General features: G+C 43.5%; 1 protein-coding gene and 1 non-coding gene across 9 annotated transcripts in view; both read right to left on the reverse strand.

Annotated features, from left to right (window-relative positions):
* The window catches only part of COPS7A (COP9 signalosome subunit 7A), a 38,896-nt gene that overhangs the window by 6,399 nt on the left and 12,680 nt on the right, over nucleotides 1-19,817 (reverse strand). The window contains exons 2-11 of one of the 8 annotated variants that reach the window (XR_004965749.1): nucleotides 11,472-11,701; nucleotides 10,809-11,013; nucleotides 8,463-8,538; nucleotides 8,163-8,251; nucleotides 6,998-7,200; nucleotides 6,271-6,376; nucleotides 5,957-6,108; nucleotides 2,517-2,671; nucleotides 2,064-2,154; nucleotides 1,426-1,545 (exon numbers count right to left, since the gene is read on the reverse strand). Coding sequence is in view for 5 of the 8 variants with exons in the window: in XM_036297207.1 (XP_036153100.1) it covers nucleotides 5,745-5,784; nucleotides 5,957-6,108; nucleotides 6,271-6,376; nucleotides 6,998-7,200; nucleotides 8,163-8,251; nucleotides 8,463-8,538; nucleotides 10,809-10,970 (828 nt within the window). In the remaining 3 variants the exon portion in view is untranslated. The other 7 variants (XR_004965748.1, XR_004965750.1, XM_036297207.1 and 4 more) reach the window with 7 other exon arrangements.
* On the reverse strand, nucleotides 16,460-16,566 carry LOC118652186. Its single transcript, XR_004966456.1, has one exon. It is a non-coding gene; the product is annotated as a U6 spliceosomal RNA (small nuclear RNA).

Genomic DNA, 19,817 nt, shown 5'->3' on the forward strand with positions numbered 1-19,817 from the left:
ACAACGCTCTAACCAACTTACCTACCCTATAAATTATGTACTCTAAGACAACAGGGACACCAATCCTTTTACTTTTAACCCACCTGTGTCATACTTAAAAATGGATTTTCAAGGGCAGCATATAGTTGATTTTTAAAATTCATTTTAATAATTTATCTTTTAAGTGTTGCATTTAGGCTATTTATACATCTAATATCATTATTGTTTGCATTTATTTCTATAATTTTATTATTTGTTTCTGTTTGGTACATTGCTCATAGTTCCACTATCTCTACTTAAAAAAATATGTTTTTTAATTGATTTCAGAGAAGAAGGGAGAGGGAGACAGAATCATCGATCAGCTGCCTCTTGCACACCCCACACTGGGGATCCCGAAACATGGGCATGTGCCCTGACCAGGAATCAAATCCTGACCTCCCGGTTCATAAGTCAAGGCTCAACCACTGAACCACAATGGCTGGGCCAAATTTGGGATTTTTTAGTTATTTCTTCTAATAACTTTTCTATTTCACATTTTCTCAACTTCTGGGACACTGTTGACATGAATATTAGACCTTTTAGTATTGTCCCACAGGTTCCCGAGGCTCTGGTGTGGTTTGTTTAAACATATTTTTGTCTGTTGTTTTAGAAAACACAATTTATAATGATCTACCTTCAAACTCACTTGTTCCTCTGTCTTCTCCTTTCTGCTAATAAACCTATCCAGTGACTATTTTATTTTGGTTATTTCTATTTTTCAGTTCAAAATGTCTATTGGTTCTTTATATCTTCTATTTCTTGGCTGAAACTTCCTATCTTGCCATTTGTTTTAAGAAATTCTCCCTTTCTTCTTCCAATGTGGTTTTATTAACTGCTTTGAAGTCTTTGCTTTCAATTCTAACACCCCTGTCATCTTGGGTTGGTTGTCTTTTCCCTGGAGATTTTTTTGTATGCTGCGTAATTTTATATTGTATCCTGGATATTTTGAATATTGACTGTAGATCTTGTTAAGATCCTAAGGAGAATGTTGTTTGTTTTTACAGGCAATTAATCAGGTTGGACTCAGGCAGCAACTTGCCTTCTTTGCATTGTGGTTCCATTATCAGTTTAATTTTGTGGTGGTATTTGGATCAGCTCTACGTGGCTAGTCAGACTTGGACAGTGGTCCATCCTGTTGCTCAGGTCACAAAGCTTTGGCAAGCAATTTAGGGTCAGATCCATGCTTGTGCTGCTCAGAGATGAGCACAGGAGTTAACACATAATTCTGTAGGACTGTTCTCTTCAATTTCCTCCTATGACCTTTCTGGTTCTCTGGGGGCTTCCCGTCCCAATCCTCTGACCAAAAGTTGGAATTTTATTTTCTCTAGTCTGCTAGGCATTTCCCACTATGTCTGGGCTAAGCCCAAGAGAGCAGAGAAAGAAAAAAGCACAGGGGATCTGACTCACACTTGTGGGACCACAACTCTTCTGGTCAGAGACAGGGATTCTCCTCTCAGAATTTCAAGTGCCTGCTCAGCCACTCTTGCTGTCACTGTTGCAGCTATCACCACCATGGTGTGCTTGGGGCTGGAGGTAGAAAAAAGGGAAAAGAAGAAAATGGGGTTTCCGCCCTAACTGGTTTGGCTCAGTGGATAGAGCATCGGCCTGCAGACTGAAAGGTCCCAGGTTCAATTCGGGTCAAGGGCATGTACCTTGGTTGCGGGCACATCCCCAGTAGGAGGTGTGCAGGAGGCAGCTGATCAATGTTTCTCTCTCATCAATGTTTCTCTCTGTCCCTCTCCCTTCCTCTCTAAAAAAATCAATAAAGCCCTAACCGGTTTGGCTCAGTGGATAGAGCATTGGCCTGCGGACTGAAGGGTCCCAGGTTCGATTCTGGTCAAGGGCATGTACCTTGGTTGCGGGCACATCTCCAGTGGGGGGTGTGCAGGAGGCAGCTGATCGATGTTTCTAACTCTCTATCCCTCTCCCTTCCTCTCTGTAAAAAAACAATAAAATATTTTTTAAAAAATCAATAAAATATATAAAAAAAGAAAATGGGGTTTCCCCCAGTCTACCTCTTAGGAGTCCCTTTCTGCTCCTCACACCTGCAATAGAGGGTTCCAAGAAGAGTTCTTTCAGTTCACATCTGATGTTCATTTCTGGTTTTGGCTGCCTTTGAGTCCATTTTGGATGATACTGGAGGAGGAAAAATGGTGAACTCACCATTTTTTAGTGGAACTTTGAATTTTGTTTTTTCTCCCTGCTACCATTTACTTCTGAGATCTCAGATGGCTGCTCCATGCATTTAGGAGCATGGGAGACAGGGTGAGGTGTGCCTTCTCCACTTATAATTTGTGTGACCCTGGGCAAATTACATAATCTTCATACCTCTTTTGTCATCTTGAGCAGTGGGTAATCATACAATCTCAGAAGGTCCTTGTGTAAATTAAGTGTTTACATACATAAAGCACTTAGGATACTGCTTGATTATAGTAAACACTTAAAAATACTAGCTTGTATTATTAGCAATTATCATAGAAAGACAATTGTTATTTCACCTTGCTGATGTGGTCTCCTGCTCCGATGGAGGCCACCTGGATGGCCTCTAACCAAGTCAACAGGAAATGAGGTCCTCAGTCCATCCACCTCTGAAGCAGTGAATCCTGCTGACAATCACTGAGCATGCTGGGAATCAAGTCCTTCCCATTGGAACCTTGAAATAATATAGCCCTAATGAGCACTGTTTGTAGCCTGTGAACGACCCTAAAGCAGAAAACTCAGCTCAGTTGTGCCAAATCCCAAAACAGAAACTGAGTTAGTAAACGTGTGGTTTTAAGCCACTACGTTTTGGGCTAGTTTGTACAGTAATATGTAACACACTGCCTGGACTTGTCTCTCTCATGCCTTTCTTTCCACTCATGTCGGAAGGTGCACCTAAGGGGAGAATTTCTTCTCTAGCAGGATTTCACAAAACACTGACTGTAGACATTGTGTGTTTTTCTTGTGCATGAGGACAGGCACCAGTCCAACCGCTGTTTTTAGCTTCAGAGACTTTGGTTTAATCTTTTAAGTGTCATCTGTCTCATGTGCATGAACTCTGAATTCTCATGGAAGCAAGTTTTCTTCCTCCTCTTCTTACCATAGTGGTCCAGCCCTGAGGTCATTTGAGATTGCTGTACGTTAGGGATGAGTGTGTGAGTGTGTGCAAGTGGTGATAAGATTCTTGGTTAAGAAGATTTTCCTGGTGCCGTGGGCTTATTTATACATGGAATCTCTAAATCCTGAACCAAATTTCATGCTCAAAAACTGAGTCCACAAATACTCTGCTCCCTCTTCTCCATGCCTTGGTAGCCAAGAGCCCATCTTTGCAAATCAAAGACAAATTGCATTTGCATGTCCCTGGGGCTGTGAAGGGTCCCCCTCCTTTGGATATTTAGCCAGGCAGTCCCAGCCCAGCACACACCTCTAGAGTAGCAGTTCTCAACCTGTGGGTCGCCACCCCTTTGAGGGTCGAACAACCCTTTCACAGGGGTCGCCTAAGACCATCGGAAAACACATATATAATTACATATTGTTTTTGTGATTAATCACTATGCTTTAATTATGTTCAATTTGTAACAATGAAATTGGGGGTCACCACAACATGAGGAACTGTATTAAAGGATCGTGGCATTAGGAAGGTTGAGAACCACTGCTCTAGAGCCATCCACTAAAGCAGTGGTTCTCAACCTTCTGGCTCTTTGTTTGTTTATTTTTTTAGATGGAGATTTATTGAAGAACAAGTACAGACTCCCACCTAGGGAGGGGGAAAGGGTCCCCTGGCCCTTTAAATACAGTTCCTCATGTTGTGACCCAACCATAAAATTATTTTCGTTGCTACTTCATAACTATAATGTTGCTACTGTTATGAATCGTAATGTAAATATCTGATATGCAGGATGGTCTTAGGCAACCCCTGTGAAAGGGTCGTTCGATCGCCAAAGGGGTCGCGACCCACAGGTTGAGAACCGCTGCACTAAAGGATGGAGCTAGAGAGGTCAGGAAGTTATGGAGCCATTAGCTGCAACCAGTTTGCAGGAAAATGTGTAAGTTCAAGAGAAAAACGGGCATGGGCAGAGGAAGGGGAGACAGGTTTAAAGCACTAGGAATGAGCAACTTCTATACATTAGAAGGTGTGGGAGGAAGAAAGGGTTTATTTCAGAGGTAGAGACTGAGAATCAAGATGCAACAGGCTTAATATGCTTGTCTAGGGAAAAGCTAAAATGAGAAGCCAGGAGTGTCAACTCCTGAAGTAGGGCTCTTTGGATTGGCTCCATTAAGTCTCCATAGCCCCCTCAAGACAATATGCTTACCCAGCCCACTTTAATAAAAAACTCAGAATTCCACCCCACTTTCTAGGTCTGTGACTGACACCTTTAGGACCAATAGAATGGTCTGTCCTAAATCTCCATCTAGAGAATAGCACAAGATCTGGGACCCTCAGGAGGCAACTGCTTCGCATTCAATTGTGTGTGGGGGGTGGGCAACCATCCCTTACACTAGTGCTTCCCAATTCCAGGGAATGCACAACAGTGCACTAGGCCAAGACCAGTCCTCTCAGTACAATGCTAGGGAAGCTCTGAGCTCTGTGGTTCTGATGCAAAAACTGAAGTGTACTGTCAATCTTCCCCTTATAATTCTTTAAGGTGGAAGGAAACAGGCTGAACTCCAGCTCCTTGAGGACTGGGACAGTGATCATCACTTTGCATCTCCAGTGCCTGTCACATGTTGGTGCTCACGAAGTATCCACTGCTTCGGAACGAATGCTGAGATACTGAGCAATCTGTCCAAAGTCACGTAGGCCAAGACTCAGCACAAAGTATCTGGTTCTCTTCATTTTCCAGCACCATGCTGTAGAGTGGACTGGGAATGAACATTCTTCCCATCCACAAATAACAAAGACAGAAGATACCCAGTTCAGGGCATGCTTACAGATAGACTTCTCATAGATTTATTTCTGTGTTGTTATATATAGATATAGTATATATATGTATACTTTTTTAATACAATCTATATCCCCTTTCCTTCTCCATAAAACTCACAAAAAGAAAGTATAAATTCTTCCAGGTTTGCCATCAGGCTTTCTAAGATAGCCAGGGCCAAGAAAGAACTATCTCTCAACATCTCGAGAAACAGCTGCCCTTCTTAGGCTCTGGGGTCATTGAAGCAGCAGCATTCCCAGGACCCAAGGGGAGGTGAAAAGAAACGACAAAATTTGAGGATGAAAGTGTCCAGTGACTCCTAGAATGGCAGACTAGCTCCCAGAACTTTCAGGGTGGGAACAGAGATGGGAGCCCTACGGCTCTGTAGATGCTGCCCAAATAGGCTGGGGGTAGGGAGTAGGAATCGGGAATTAGTCATGCAGGGGTGGGGTGGTAGGACAAGGATCACATGTGGGTTTACTGGAGACCAGCAGCCCCACCTACTCAATGACATATAATAAACAAGGGCAGTGCTGTCTCTTAAAAATATAGGAGAGAGAGCATGGTAGGGAAGGGGAGGGGGACAATGGGACACGTAAGAAAGTCACATAAAACAAAAAGTACCAACAAAACATGACTTGTACTTGCCTCCTCCCTAGAGAAGGTGTGATCTATGCTTGGGGGTGGGGGACAGAAGAGAGATGAAAGGTCATGAACCTAGAATTATCAGCTGGCCAGGGGCACAGGAAGGCTCTCTGAGGACTCCTAAGGGGCAGCCAGGCAGCTGGGACCCCGTATCCCCAGAGGAAAAAAGCGACAGTCCCTTCAGTTCGACTTGGACCAAATCTTGGCGCTCCCTCGGAGCCTGGCAAGGAGAAGAAAGAGAGAGAAGCTGCAAGGAATCCCCTAATCCCTGAAGGTTCCCCCCATTCCCTACCCCCTGCAAATGACTAAAGGGAGTGAAGGCAGCCAGGTCTCTGAAGAAAAAGCAGGGCACCCCGGAAGCGAAGCGAGCAATTCCTGCTACACTGGCTCACCCCTTGCCCTTTGAAGCTTTCTTGCTGGGCTGGCGCTGGTTGGTGCCAGCAGCTGGTTCTCTCAGTTCAGTCAGGTGTTGCTCAGGGTCCTGAGATGTGGCTGCGGCTGCTGCTGCTGTTGTAACTTTAATGGTTTTTTTAAGGTTGGCAACCTACCAGGATGAAAGGAGTGGGGGATAACAAGGAAGGTTCCAGAACCTGACAGTCCTGCCCACCTTGTTTGTCTGCTACAGCCACTGTCCAAACCCCTCTGCATTTGACAACTGGCCCCGGCTGAAGGAGCTTGGGTCTGTCTCACTCCCCTGACAGCTCACCTCACTCTCAATCTGCTGCTTCAGGCCCAGCTGCTGCTCCTTGTGCTGGTTGGCACGGCTCACCTGCTCCTCAATGCCTGACAGCACTACCTCGCAGCCCACACACCTGCGGGAATGAGGAGAGAAGTGTCAGCAGAAGAGAGCTGTGATCACAGACTCACTAAAAATAGACCCAGAAAGAACCCTAGATCCTGATATGCAAATCCTTGTCTGAGTTAGGAACCCTCACCAGGGCATCTGGAAACCACCTGCAACAATATTCCCAGGAGCCAGGACACTCAGGTAGGATTAGAGAGGTATAAGGAAGTGAATGGAGTGATGTGCAAAATGGGAGTAGGAACTCAAAACCAAAGTGGGATAGGGGCTGCTAAAGAGAAATTAAAGGTGTACTAATTAAAGTTAGAGAAAGCAGAAGTGGAAGAGGCCCAGGGCCTGTGGACAGTGCTGGTTACAGACTAATGGGTTGAATCCAGCCTAAGGTAACCAACTTCCCAGTGAGGATCCTCTCAAGAGTGCAACTCACCTTTCCCTCCCCAGTTATGACACTAAGGACACCATCTCCTGTCTCTTGCCTCCCAAGCCCCTCCACTCCTGTCTTCTCTCAGAAGGAACGAGCCCATTTCCCTTCATCCTCTTGAATTCCCTCTGCCGCCCAGCCCTCACCCTCCAAAGCACCTCTCCCCTGCGTGGGGTGAGAGAAGGGACAGTGCCAGGACACAGGTCTCACCACTCCTGTAGGGTTCGGGCAATGGCACTGAGGTCCTGGCGCTGGATGTCCCGTCCAATGCTGTAGTCAACCTCCAACCGCTGATTGCGCTGGTCCAGGGAGCCACGTAACACGTCGGCATACACGGCCTCTATGACAAGGTCTTCCAGCTGCCGCACATTCCGCAGGGCAAGGGCCTCCAGCAACACTGCATATGGGATACACTGGAGCCGGGGAGGTCGGGCTGGGATTTGTGAGGCTCTGCCATAGAGAAGGACTTCCGAGATTCTTCACTCCTCTCCCCCGCCTAGGCTCACCTGCCTACCCTCCACTCCTATTCCTAAATCATTTCTTCTAAAAGGTTGGTTCTACCACAAAATAAATAGAAGTACTACTGCCTGAAAAATAACAGCATGAGAAGGGCTATCTTAAATAACATATACGACTTGTGCTCTCCTATCACCCTTACTTCTCACACCAGAGGAAGAAAGTGATTATCTGCCTGGGTGTCAATCCTCTGGCCATAGCTCAGGGTAGTGTACAGACCTTGCTCAAGATCAGCTTGAAGCTTGACATAATGGAAGTATGTGGTGTGGGAGAGGTCTAGAGTTACTGTTACCATTTATACTCAGCATACTTCCAAAAAGACTTCTCACAAGAGGCAGCCCGACTTAAGTAAAATCATTAGAATGATGGGAGAGTCTAGTAATGATTGGGAGACTGCAAATGGACAGGAGGGGGATATTTAACAACAACAACAAAAAAACACACACAAACACTTCTGGTTATATATTCCTTATTCTAGAATAGAAGTCTAGCACTTCACCAGAAGAGAGAGCCTAGGCTGTTTGCATGGGCCGTTCTATGGTGGGAAGGAGGGTGATCCTTGTAAAATAGCGAGTGGCATCCCAGTTGCTATTTTGACCCCACACACAAAAGATGTTTTAGTTAGAACTTAAAGTTGATTGAAAAATAAAAACGAAACAGACAGCTAAGAGAAAAATACTCAGCCTAAAAAGGCTGCAGATGATGTTTAGATACAGATCTAGGAAGAATGTGGAGGGGAAGGCAGGAAGAAGCAACAGTGTATCAAAGGCTGTCCCAGTACAAATTCCCTTCAGATGGCCTTGTGAAGGGACATACAAAAGGATGCTCTGTGGGTCACGACTGGGGGACTGTCACTCACCTTGACTTTGGCAGCTAGGGTGACGACTGACAGATGTCGAAGCTTATTCTTCTGAGCCTCTGTGAGTGGGGGAAGATTCCGGGCTTCAGCTGGAAAAAAAGGACAAAGTAGGACATCCTGATTTCCTTTTTGTGGGAAGGCCAAGCCTCTGTCCCTTGCTTTTTTCCCCCAAGTTTTCCATGCCAATTCAGGTCTTGACCTTGGATCTAAGTAGGATATCTCGGGAATTTCTCTGAAGTCCCTCCAGAAATTGCCCTTCTCCCACCCCCACTACTCCTGAGCTCCAGCCCCTCTGGTTACCTAAGTAGTCAGCATATGTCCCGTAAGCAAACACCGTGAGCAGGCGGAACGTGGAAGCGAAGTCGCTCTCAGCCAGCTGCAAGAATATGAGGGAAGAGATGACAGGAAGGGCCTCTATTCACCCTTCTCCCTGCCTTAACCTGCTTTGAATCCCACTTCCTGGCCCCACCATTCCCTTCCATTGGCTCTCCAGGCTCACTGAAAGGAACTCTGCCTCTCTGATCACTGTCCGCATAGGAAGGCCTCATTTCCACCTCCAGGCCTTCGTTTATACCACCCCCCCCCCCCAATCGCAATGCCCTCTGCCTTCATAACCTCCAATTCCTACTCTAAATTCAGAGTTGAGAACATTCAGTGTTCAGTATTTCACACACACACACACACACACACACACACACACGCATGCACCAGACACTGCAAGTGGTGTTTTTTATTTGTAAATTTAGTGTGTGTATTTATAAATCTGATCATCTTTAGGCAGTCTGCTATACTCCCCAATTCACCAGACTCCTGCCTCAGCCTCACTCATCTCTGCCAGCTGCATGGCCTAGGCAGCCACTGGAATTTGTGGCCTCTGCTTCAGCCCTGCTTCACCAGGCTTTCATCACCCAGGCCAGCCCACCCAGATCTCCTCTCCTCCTATCCCTGATCACTCATTCTGACACTTAATCAAAACCTGCCTAAGGTTGTTACCTTAGAATATCTTTCTCTTCAACAAGATGACAGGCCCAGTCTTTGGTATCCCTCTTAGGTCAAGCAGAGCTAAGCATGTAGTTGTCGCTCTCAATAAATAACTTGCTGAATAAATGATTTGTATATGTATATCCATTCATCTGATCTCTAACTGAAATGAAGGCTTCAGAAGTACTGTTGTCGCCGAAACCGGTTTGGCTCAGTGGATAGAGCGTCGGCCTGCGGACTGAGGGGTCCCAGGTTCGATTCCGGTCAAGGGCATGTACCTTGGTTGCGGGCACATCTCCAGTGGGGAGTGTGCAGGAGGCAGCTGGTCGATGTTTCTCTCTCATCGATGTTTCTAACTCTCTATCTCTCTCCTTTCCTCTCTGTGAAAACTCAATAAAATATATTAAAAAATATATATATATTTAAAAAAAAAAAAAAAAAAAAAAAAAAAAAGAAGTACTGTTGTCTTTGACTACTTTCCTGGCATTCCCAGACAACAGGCATCCAATAAATACTTTTCTTCACTTTGACTGACTGTTTAGCTCCATTGCAGAGGAAAGCAGGGAAAGAAGGCAGCCAGTTTTCTCTATAGCACAGAGTAATCCCAAAAGACTAAATCCACTGACTCAGTCACTGGCCATTGACAACTTAATTCACAGTTTGCCCACATACCACTGTCATAGCAGCTCAGGACTTGGGCTGGTTTCATACATCTTGGCAATCTACCCCCTGTGGATTGTAAACTCTTAACTCTACCACTTCTGTGTGAATAGTTCCCTCTACTGTGTTTCTAGCACCTTGCCACATGTCTTTGGGGAAAAGATACCTTCTATATGATCTAACTTAAGTGATGGTGCGGGGTGGTGGGGGGGGGACAGGGTATGCCAATTTCACATTCATTCCTTCCATTTGTACCAGACTTTACACTTTCCAATAATCTCACCTGATTTCTACAGCAATGCTGAAGAGCAGTATCAGCTCCATTTTTTATTTATTTCTTTTTTCTATTTGTTGTTCCATTTATTTATGCATTCATTGGTTGAGTCTTGTATTTGCCATGACCAGGGATCAAACCCACAACCATGGCATATCGGGACAAGCTCTAACCAACTGAGCTATCCAGCCAGGGCACAGCTCCAATTTTAAAAGAGAACACTGAGACATGATTATTAAGAGCTATTACATTGGTGGAGACAAGATGGAGTCTGGTCTCCTATTCTGAATCACATGCTCTTTTGCTTAGAAATAAAAAATAAGCCCTAGCCAGTTTGGCTCAGTGGATAGAGCATTGGTCTGTGGACTGAAGGGTCCCAGGTTCAGTTTCAGTCAAGTGCACATGCCCAGGTTGCGGGTGGCATGCAGGAGGCAGCCCATCAATGACTCTCTCATCATTGATATTTCTCTCTCTCTCTCCCTTCCTCTCTAAAATCAATAAATATATATTTAAAAAAATAAAAATAAAAAATACTGGGTTTCACAGATCATTCATCCTCAAAGGGAAACTAAGAGTTTACTTGTGTACGTACTGCAAGGTGCCAGTTAATCATCATCCTGATATTGTTCAAGTGAATGGTTATGGGGTTGCAAAGTAAGTCCTGCCCACCCACCTCAAATTCAAACGTGAGCCCCAAGCTTCCCGGTGGGCTATCCAGGCCAGGAACCCACCTCTCTAACATTAGGCATATCCAGCAGTTCCCCAAACACGTAGACACCAGGGGCCTCCAGCACCTGGTGGATGAGTGTGGCCAGCGCTGCCCCCTTGGCCGACTTGGCCAGGAGCAGAAATTGCTCCTGGTTCTGCCCTGTCACCTTCACCTCGGCACTCATGGCTGCACTGAGCTGGGGGGACCTGGGCTCAGGATGTCTGGAGCTGCAAGGAGAGAGGATGTGAAGCTGGAGGTCCCCGGACATTGGGAGGATGAGAAGCACAGGGCTAGGGCTGACTGCAGAGGCACAGAACCCCTTCTGCAACGGGAGTCAGAGAGGGAGCCGTCTAGACCTTGGATCCAGGAATCGTCAAATCCGCCACACCTTGAAGGATGCCAGGCTGGGACAGGGTCGCCACGCCCAGTCTGCCCGCCCCCCACCCCTGGGCCTAACCCCAAGCCCTACCGCGTACAGCCCGCTGAACCCCCAGGCACAGGATGCAGTGGGGGAAGGGGTGTCACATGGTCTCTACCCCAACGACAACGCTCCTTCTAATCTCCTGTGCCCCGCAAGTGCCCCCCACCACGTGACCTCACCCTCCGGTCCTGCCGCGTGGCTCCGCCCCCTCCCTTAAAGAGGCCGCCCAGAGACTGTGGGCTCCCGCAGCTTGCCGCGTCGTACCCTCGGTTAGACTCTGCGGGCCGCTACCTGAAGCTTCGTCTTCCCGATCGCCGGGCGGGGCCGCCGCTCCGTCACCTCCGGCAGCCGTTCCGAGTCTTTCCTGCCACCTCCCTTCAGGGTCGCTCTGGCGGCTCAACTCTATGGCTGACTTCCGGCTGTACTTCCGCTCTTAGAAGGCGGGTCTGGGGGCGGGACGTGTCCCCGCTCCCGTCTTCCGACTGCTGGAGCGCCTGTGAGCGACATAAGCATTCTACTCTCTGATTGGTTGGTGAGAAAAGACTGACGAGCACCTTTTTTTTTTTCCTGCTTTGTTTCAATAAAACTTTATTGTGGGCCATGGCTAGACGCTCAATGCAGAGGGAGCTTCTGGTCTCAGGCAGGTATGCAGTGGTTGTGTTTAACGTTTCTTGGTCAGCCCTGGAGCGGGGGTTCAGTGTCCTCCCGTACACCCAAACCTTTCGGGTTTGAGAACTGGTGGGGGCACCTACGGGAGGCAACCAATAAATGCATAAATAAGTGGAACATGCCCTGGCCAGCTTGCTCAGTGGATAGAGCATCAGCCTTTGGACTGAAGGGTCCCAGGTTCGATTCCCGCCAAGGGCACATGCCTGGGTTGCAGGCTCAATCCCCAGTGGGGTGTGTGCAGGAGGCAGCTGATCAATGATTCTCTCTCATCATTGATGTTTTTATCTCTCCTCCCTTCCTCTCTGAAATCAATAAAGAAATATATATATTTTTAAAAATAAGTGGAACACCCCTGGCCGGTGGTGCTCAAAGGTTACAAATCGGCCTGGAAACCAAAAGGTCGCTGGTTTGATTCCCTGGTTCAAGGGCACTACCTGGGTTACAGGTTGGATCCCCTCCCCCACGGTGCAGGAGGCAACCAATCCATGTGTCTCTCTCACATCAGATGTTTGTTCCCGTCCCCCCCCCTCACCCCAACACACTCCCTCTCTCCCTTCCACTCTCTTTAATATATTTTTATTTTAATATATTTTATTGATATTTTTACAGAGAGGAAGGGAGAGGGATAGAGAGTTAGAAACATCAGCCCTGACCGGTTTGCTTAGTGGATAGAGCGTCGGCCTGCGGACTCAAGGATCCCAGGTTCGATTCCCGTCAGGGGCATGTACGTTGGTTGCTGGCACATGGGGGGGGGCGGGGGGGGCGGGGCGTGCAGGAGGCAGCTGATCGATGTTTCTAACTCTCTCTCCCTCTCCCTTCATCTCTGTAAAAAATCAATAAAATATATTTTTTTAAAAAGAGTTAGAAACATCGATGAGAGAGAAACATCGATCAGCTGCCTCCTACACACTCCATACTGGGGATATGCCCGCAACCAAGGTACATGCCCTTGACCGGAATGGAACCTGGGACCCTTGAGTCTGCAGGCTGACGCTCTATCCACTGAGCCAAACCGGTTAGGACTCCCTTCACTCTCTTTAAAAACCAATGGAAAAAATATCCTCCGGTAAGGATTAAAAACAAACAAACAAAAAAAGTGGAACAAATCGATGTGTTTCTCTCTCTTCCTCTCTCTCTCAAATCAATTTTTAAAAATGTTCAAATGTCATGATGGATGCATGAACAGAAGCAACAAGTTCAATTAAGAGGCTACTGAAGCCTGGCCAGTGTGGCTCAGTAGTTGAGCTTTAACCTATGAACCAGGAAGTCATGGTCATGGGAGGTCATGGATTCCTGGTCAGGGCACATGCCCTGGTTGCAGGATCAATCCCCCAGTGTAAGGCATGCAGAAGGCAGCCAATTGATGACTCTCTCATCATTGATGTTTCTGTCTCTCTTTCTCTCTGAAATCAATTTTTTAAAAACATACAGAGAGAGAGAGAGAGAGAGAGAGAGAGAGAGAGAGAGAGAGAGAGGCTACTGCAATCATCCAGGCGAGAGATGGTGGTGGCATAATGGCTGTGGAGGTGGGAAGTAGTTTTGAGTTCTGATTTTAATTTAAAGCTAGAGTGAACAGAATTTGCAAATGGTTTAGATGTGTGGTGTGAGATGAAGAGAAAACGTTAAGAATGACATCATACAGGCAAGTTGCACCAAATTTTCAAAGTGCACATCATTTTAGTCCTGTATGAACTTTTCCAGAAAATAGGAAAAGAAAGGACACCCCTCAACTCATGGGCCAGAATTACTTTGATAACCCCACAAGAAAAGGGAAATACTAGAAAGGAAAATTACAGGCCAATCTCACTTAACAAAGATACAAAAATCTTCAATAAAACACTAGCAAACTGAATCAATGTGCAAAACTAAATAAATAAATAAATAAAATATCCAAGATTAACTTGAATTTATGTCAGAAATTTAAAGGGAGCTTGATAATAGAAAATACATTCACTTTATTAATCATATTAATAGATTAAATAAATAAATCATATACTCATCTCAATAAATACAGGGAAAGCACATGATGAAATCAACCTCCACTTGTGATTTTAAAAAATCTTTTAGAAAACTAGAAGGGAAGTTGTTAATCTGATAACTGAATGCCTGGTATCACCAATTCTGTTCAGTCTTGTAATGGAGGTGTTAGCCAGTGCAGTCAGTCAGATAAAGAGGGAAAAAGTTAAAGGATTACATAAAAAGATAAACAAAGCCATTACCATCTACAAAATATATGAAAATGTGATAGCAAATGTAAAACATTTCAAAGAATCTATAAATAATTAGAATAAGTTTAACAAGGCTATATATATATATATATATATATATATATATATATATATATATATATTTACAAACTCGCCCTGGCTGGTGTGTTTCTCAGTGAATATATATATATATATATATATATATATATATATATATATATATACAAACTCGCCCTGGCTGGTGTGTTTCTCAGTGATTATCATCTGCCCTAGGATTGAAGGGTCACAGGCTCAATTCGTGGTCAAGTGCATGTACTTGGGTTACAGGTTTCTCTCACATCTACGTTTTTCTCTCTCTCTGTCCCCACCTTCCTCTCCCTAAAAAGCAATGTAAAAAATATCCTTGGGTGAGGATTAACTCTCCCAAAATAAATTACATATCTATACAGTGGGGCCTTGACTTACGAGTGTGCCAACTAACGAGTTTTTCGAGATACGAGCCGTCTCTCGGCCGATTTCTTGCTTTGAGTTGCGAGCTAAAATTAGGGTTACGAGCCAACTTCAGATACCCCACCGCTAGTTGGCGCAGCGAACGTCACAACATCAGCCCAGCATCACGTGTCTCACTCGTTCACTTTATGATTTGACATACGACTAATTTGAGTTACGAGCTCCGTCATGGAATGAATTAAACTCATAAGTCAATGCCCCACTGTATATGAACAACAAGCAATTAGATGATGAATAATTTTTAAAGTTACTACTTTCACTAATACGAAAAATACCAAATACAAAAATATAAATGTAACAAAATATGTGTAAGACCTGTATGAAGCAAATTATAATTTAGGATGAGACAATGCAGACCTAACATAAATGGAGAGATATTATCATGTTCATAGAGTAAAAGTCTCAATATCACGAGGAAGTCAATTCTCCCTAAGGTGATTATAGATTCAGTACAATCCTAATCAAAATACCAGCAGGCTTTGTTGTGACTGTGTGGAACTGACAAACTGATTCCAAAATTTACATGGAAATGTAAAAAGCCAATAATAGCCTCTCGAAGATGAACAAGGTGAAAAGACTTGCTTTACCAGATACCAGGACATAATCACAAAGCCATAACAATCAAGGTAGTATAGTAGTGGCACAAGATAGATAGATAAATTGACCACGGGAACAAAATACATAGGCAGAAACAGATTCACAAATATATAGACAGTTGATTTATGAGTGTTTGCACTTTTGAGCAGGAGAGAAAGTAAGTAGATTTCAATGTGCTGTGACAATTATCTATATGAAAACATAAAACAAACCCCTACCTTAAACCATATACAAAAATCATCCCCCACTATATGTTATAGTAAATGTAAAAGGCAGCCCAGTCAGTGTGGCTCAGTGGTTGAGCATCAACCTAAGAACCAGGAGGTCACGGTTTAATTCCCAGTCAGGGCACATGCATGGGTTGCGGGCTCCATTCCCAGCTGGGGGCATGCAGGAGGCAGCCAGTCAATAATTCTCTCTCATCATTGATGTTCCTCTCTCTCTCTCTCTCTTCCTCTATGAAATCAATAAAAACAAAACAAATAAATGTAAAAGGCAAATTAAAAGCCTTTTAGAATATAGAAAAATATATACATGAATTCAGGGGAAGGAAATATTTCATAAGAAATACTCAAATACACTAACCATAAAGGAAAAGATTGATACATTTGACTACATTAAAATCAAGAACATCTGTTCATTAAAAGACAAGCCACAGAATAGAAGAAAGCACTTACAACATATATAACTGACAAAGGACGTGTTCAGGATGTATAAAGAACTTTTTCAAATGAATAGGAAAAAAAATATCCTAACAATAAAAATTATAAACGTGAACTAAAGATCTGAAATAGCACTTTACAAGAGGAAATCCACGAGGTCAACAAAATATGAAAAGGTGCTCAACCTCATTAGTGATCAGAGAATTGCAAATTAAATCCATAATAAAATACCACTGGATGCCCCAGAATAGTCTAAAGTCTGAAAATATTAAGTGTTGACAAGAATATGGGACAATAGAAACCCTGATATACAATTAACGGAGTATAAGTGGTTAAATCACTTTGGAAAAGAGTTTAGCTGCATTATCTAATAAAAAGGAATATGCCCTATAATACAGTAATTCCACTTCTATGTATATAACATATATATACACTAGTATTATTACATATACAATATATATCTTCAAAAGCAGACAAAAGAAACTATATTGTTAAATAATGTACACAAATATGGGTAAACTGTTAAGAAAAGCAAGGAAGTGATTTCCATGAAAGTCAGAGTACTGCTTATCTCTGCGAAAACATACAAATCCTTTTTTTTTTTTTTTTAAATATGGAACGCTTCACGAATTTGCGTGTCATCCTTGCGCAGGGGCCATGCTAATCTTCTCTGTATCGTTCCAATTTTAGTATATGTGCTGCCGAAGCGAGCACATACAAATCCTTTTTGAATACTGGCCAGGTTCTCTTAGTTAGCCTGGATGGTGGTTACACAAGTATTCCCTCTATAAGTATTCTGTATTTTATATTTATGTCTTTCTACATTATCTTTATGTGTTATACTTCACAATAAAAGTGGGCTTTACAAAGCATTTAGTTCAACACCCAGACATGACAAAACTCAACAGATTAGAAATAAAAGGAGACTTCCTTAACTTGATAAAAGTTATTTTATTATTAGAAATAATAAAAGTTATTTTATTATTATAGAAATATCAACGATGAGCGAGAATCATTGATCAGCTGCCTCCTGCACACCCCCTACCGGGATTAAGCCCACAACCTGGGCATGTGCCCTGACTGGGAATCAAACTGTGACCTCCTGGTTCATAGTTCAACGCTCAACCACTGAGCGACACCAGCCAGGCTAAAAGCTATTTTTTTAAAACTACAGCAAACATCATTCTTACTGGGAAGTGTTTCCTTTAAAGTCAGGAACAAAAGAAAGATGCCAGCTATCACTACTTGTATTCACATTGTATTAAAGGCGATAGCCGGCACAAGAAAAGGAAATTAAAGCCACGATATTGGAAAGGAAAAAGCAAACTGCTATATTTGCAGATGATATGATTGTAGAAAATTCAAAAAGTTTATAGAAAAATTATCATACAGAAGAGGGAGCTTATCAAGGTAGCTGGCTCTAAAATCCTTATTTCAAATCAACTGCATTTCTGTACACCAGCAAAAACAACTCAAAATGTAATCTTAAAAAATATCACTTACCATAACAGAAAAGCAATAAAGTATATACTTTAGGAAGAAATAAAACAAGAGATGTACATTATCTGTATGCAGAAAATTATACAATTTCATTGAAAGACATTAAAGACCTAAATACTAGTAAATGGATATCCCAAATCCATGATAGGGAGTTTCAATGTAAAAAAGATGTCAATTTGTCTTGAATTGGACTTTGGATTCAATGCAGCTCCAACCAAAATCCTATTGAACTTGACAAATTGATTCTGAAATAGAGCAATGACCAAGAAGTGGCAAAATACTCCTGAAGAAGACTATATTGGAAAGGTAGTGTTTGCTCCAGGAGATAACTAGATTTACTTTAAATTTGTAGGATTTAAGAAAGTGTGTTATTGGTGCAGGTTTTTAAAAGTTGACAGAAACAGATCCATGTATATATGGAACTTTGATATATAATAGAATTAGCAAAGCAGATCAGGCAGAAAGGGGGGACTGCTTAATAAATGAGATTAGGAAAACCAGTTTTCCATATTACAAACAGATCCTAGCCCTGGCCAGGTAGCTCAGTTGGTTAGAGAGTAGTCCGGATATGCCAAGGTTGCGAGTTCGATTTCTGGTCAGGGCACATACAAGAAGCAACCAATGAATGCATAAATAAGTGGAACAACAACTTGATCTCTCTCTCTCTCTCTCTCTCTCTCTCTCTCTCTCTCTCACTCTCGCTCTTGCTCTCTCTCTTCAATTAAAAAAGAAAAAAAAAAAGAGCCCAGCTGGCGTGGCTCAGTGGTTGAGCATTGACCTATGAACCAAGAGGTCATGGTTCAGTTCAATTTCGGGTCAGGGCATACGCCTGGGTTGCAGGATCAATCCCCAGTGTGGGATGTGCAGGAGGTAGCCAATCAATGATTCTCTCTCCCCACTGATGTTTCTATCTCTCTCTCCCTTCCTCTCTGAAATCATTAAAAAATACAAATAAACATTTTAAAAAGAAAGAAAAATAGATCCTTATAACACAACGTACACAAAAATCAGTTCAAGGTAGACTTAAGCATAAAGAGCAAAAGTTTAAAATCTTTTGGTGAATATATAAGAAAATATCTTTCTGATCAGGAGGGTAGAAAGTGATTCTTTTACACAAGGAAGAAAAGCACAATCATAAACTGAAAGTTTGATAAATATGCCTATGTTAAAATTAAGAACTTATGATCTTCAAAATGCAGACAGTCCCCAACTTACAATAGTTCGACTTACAATTTTTCAACTTCATGATGATGTGAAAGTGATATCCATTCAGTAGAAATTGTACTTTGATTTTTTTTTATTTATTGTCTGAGGTTTTACACATGTCTTCTTTGTACTTTGATTTTTGATCTTTTCCATGGCTAGCCATATGCAGTATGATACTTTCTCAGTATGCCAGGCAGCAGCCGCAAGCCGCAGCTCCCAGGCAGCCACACAATCACAAGGGTAAACAGCCAACACTTTTCAGTGTACTGTGTTGCCCATGTTTTTGGATATTGTGTTTTGTGTTCTCACATCCCATCACGTGTACAAACTCTCATCTGTGTCTCCTGCTTCTGGTGAAAAGAGGAAGGCAATTACTCGAGATGAAACTCGAGATATTTGTCCAACTGTAGGCTAATGTTAGTGTTCTGAGCACATTTAAAGGTAGGCTAAGTTATGATGTTCCTCTGGGTAGGTGTAGTAAATGCCTTCCACTTTTTTAAAAAATATTTTTATCGATTTCAGAAAAGAAGGGAGAGGGAGAGAGAGAGAAACATCAATAATGAAAGAGAATCATTTATCAGCTGCCTCCTGCATGCCCCATACTGGGGATCATGGAGCCTGCAACCTAGGCATGTGCCCCAACTGGGAATTGAACCATGACCTCCTGGTTCATAGGTCGATGCTCAACCACTGAGCCACAGCAGCTGGGCATGCATTTTCGACTGGCAGATATTGAGAGGGTTAACTTGAAATGCAGGCAGATGGGGCAGGGGTCCAGTGGAAAACAAAGGCAGGTGAAACAGGCAGGGGCAGACATGGCAGTTTGAGCAGCCTAACCACAGGAAGCAACCAAGCAGGAATAATAAAATGTTTCGACCCTAAGCAGGAGGCATGGGAAACCAAGGGAGGGCCTGCAGTAAACAAGATGTACAAACACATAGAAACAGAGAAAGTTCAGCATAGAAACAGAAAAACAACACAGAGAAACAGGGAAAGTTCAGGTCCGTTGCTGGGCAAGAACAACTGAGGGAATCAATCAGGTGACGACACAGGTAGACATAGAGCAGGCTTGTGGCGAATATATACCCCTGGACTACAAGGCTTTAACGGGCAGCCCACTATTGGGCCCCCCACCCCTTGCGGGGAGTCTGAATCTGCTTGTAATGAATTTTCCACACTTTTGCTTAAATCTTCTGGTCCGCGTAGCTCATTCTTCAGCATTGCGAGACACGACCTTGGGAAAAACACCTCAGCTCACC

This window comes from Myotis myotis, unplaced genomic scaffold (assembly GCF_014108235.1).
Source record: "Myotis myotis isolate mMyoMyo1 unplaced genomic scaffold, mMyoMyo1.p scaffold_m19_p_3, whole genome shotgun sequence".
Taxonomy (NCBI): domain Eukaryota; kingdom Metazoa; phylum Chordata; class Mammalia; order Chiroptera; family Vespertilionidae; genus Myotis; species Myotis myotis.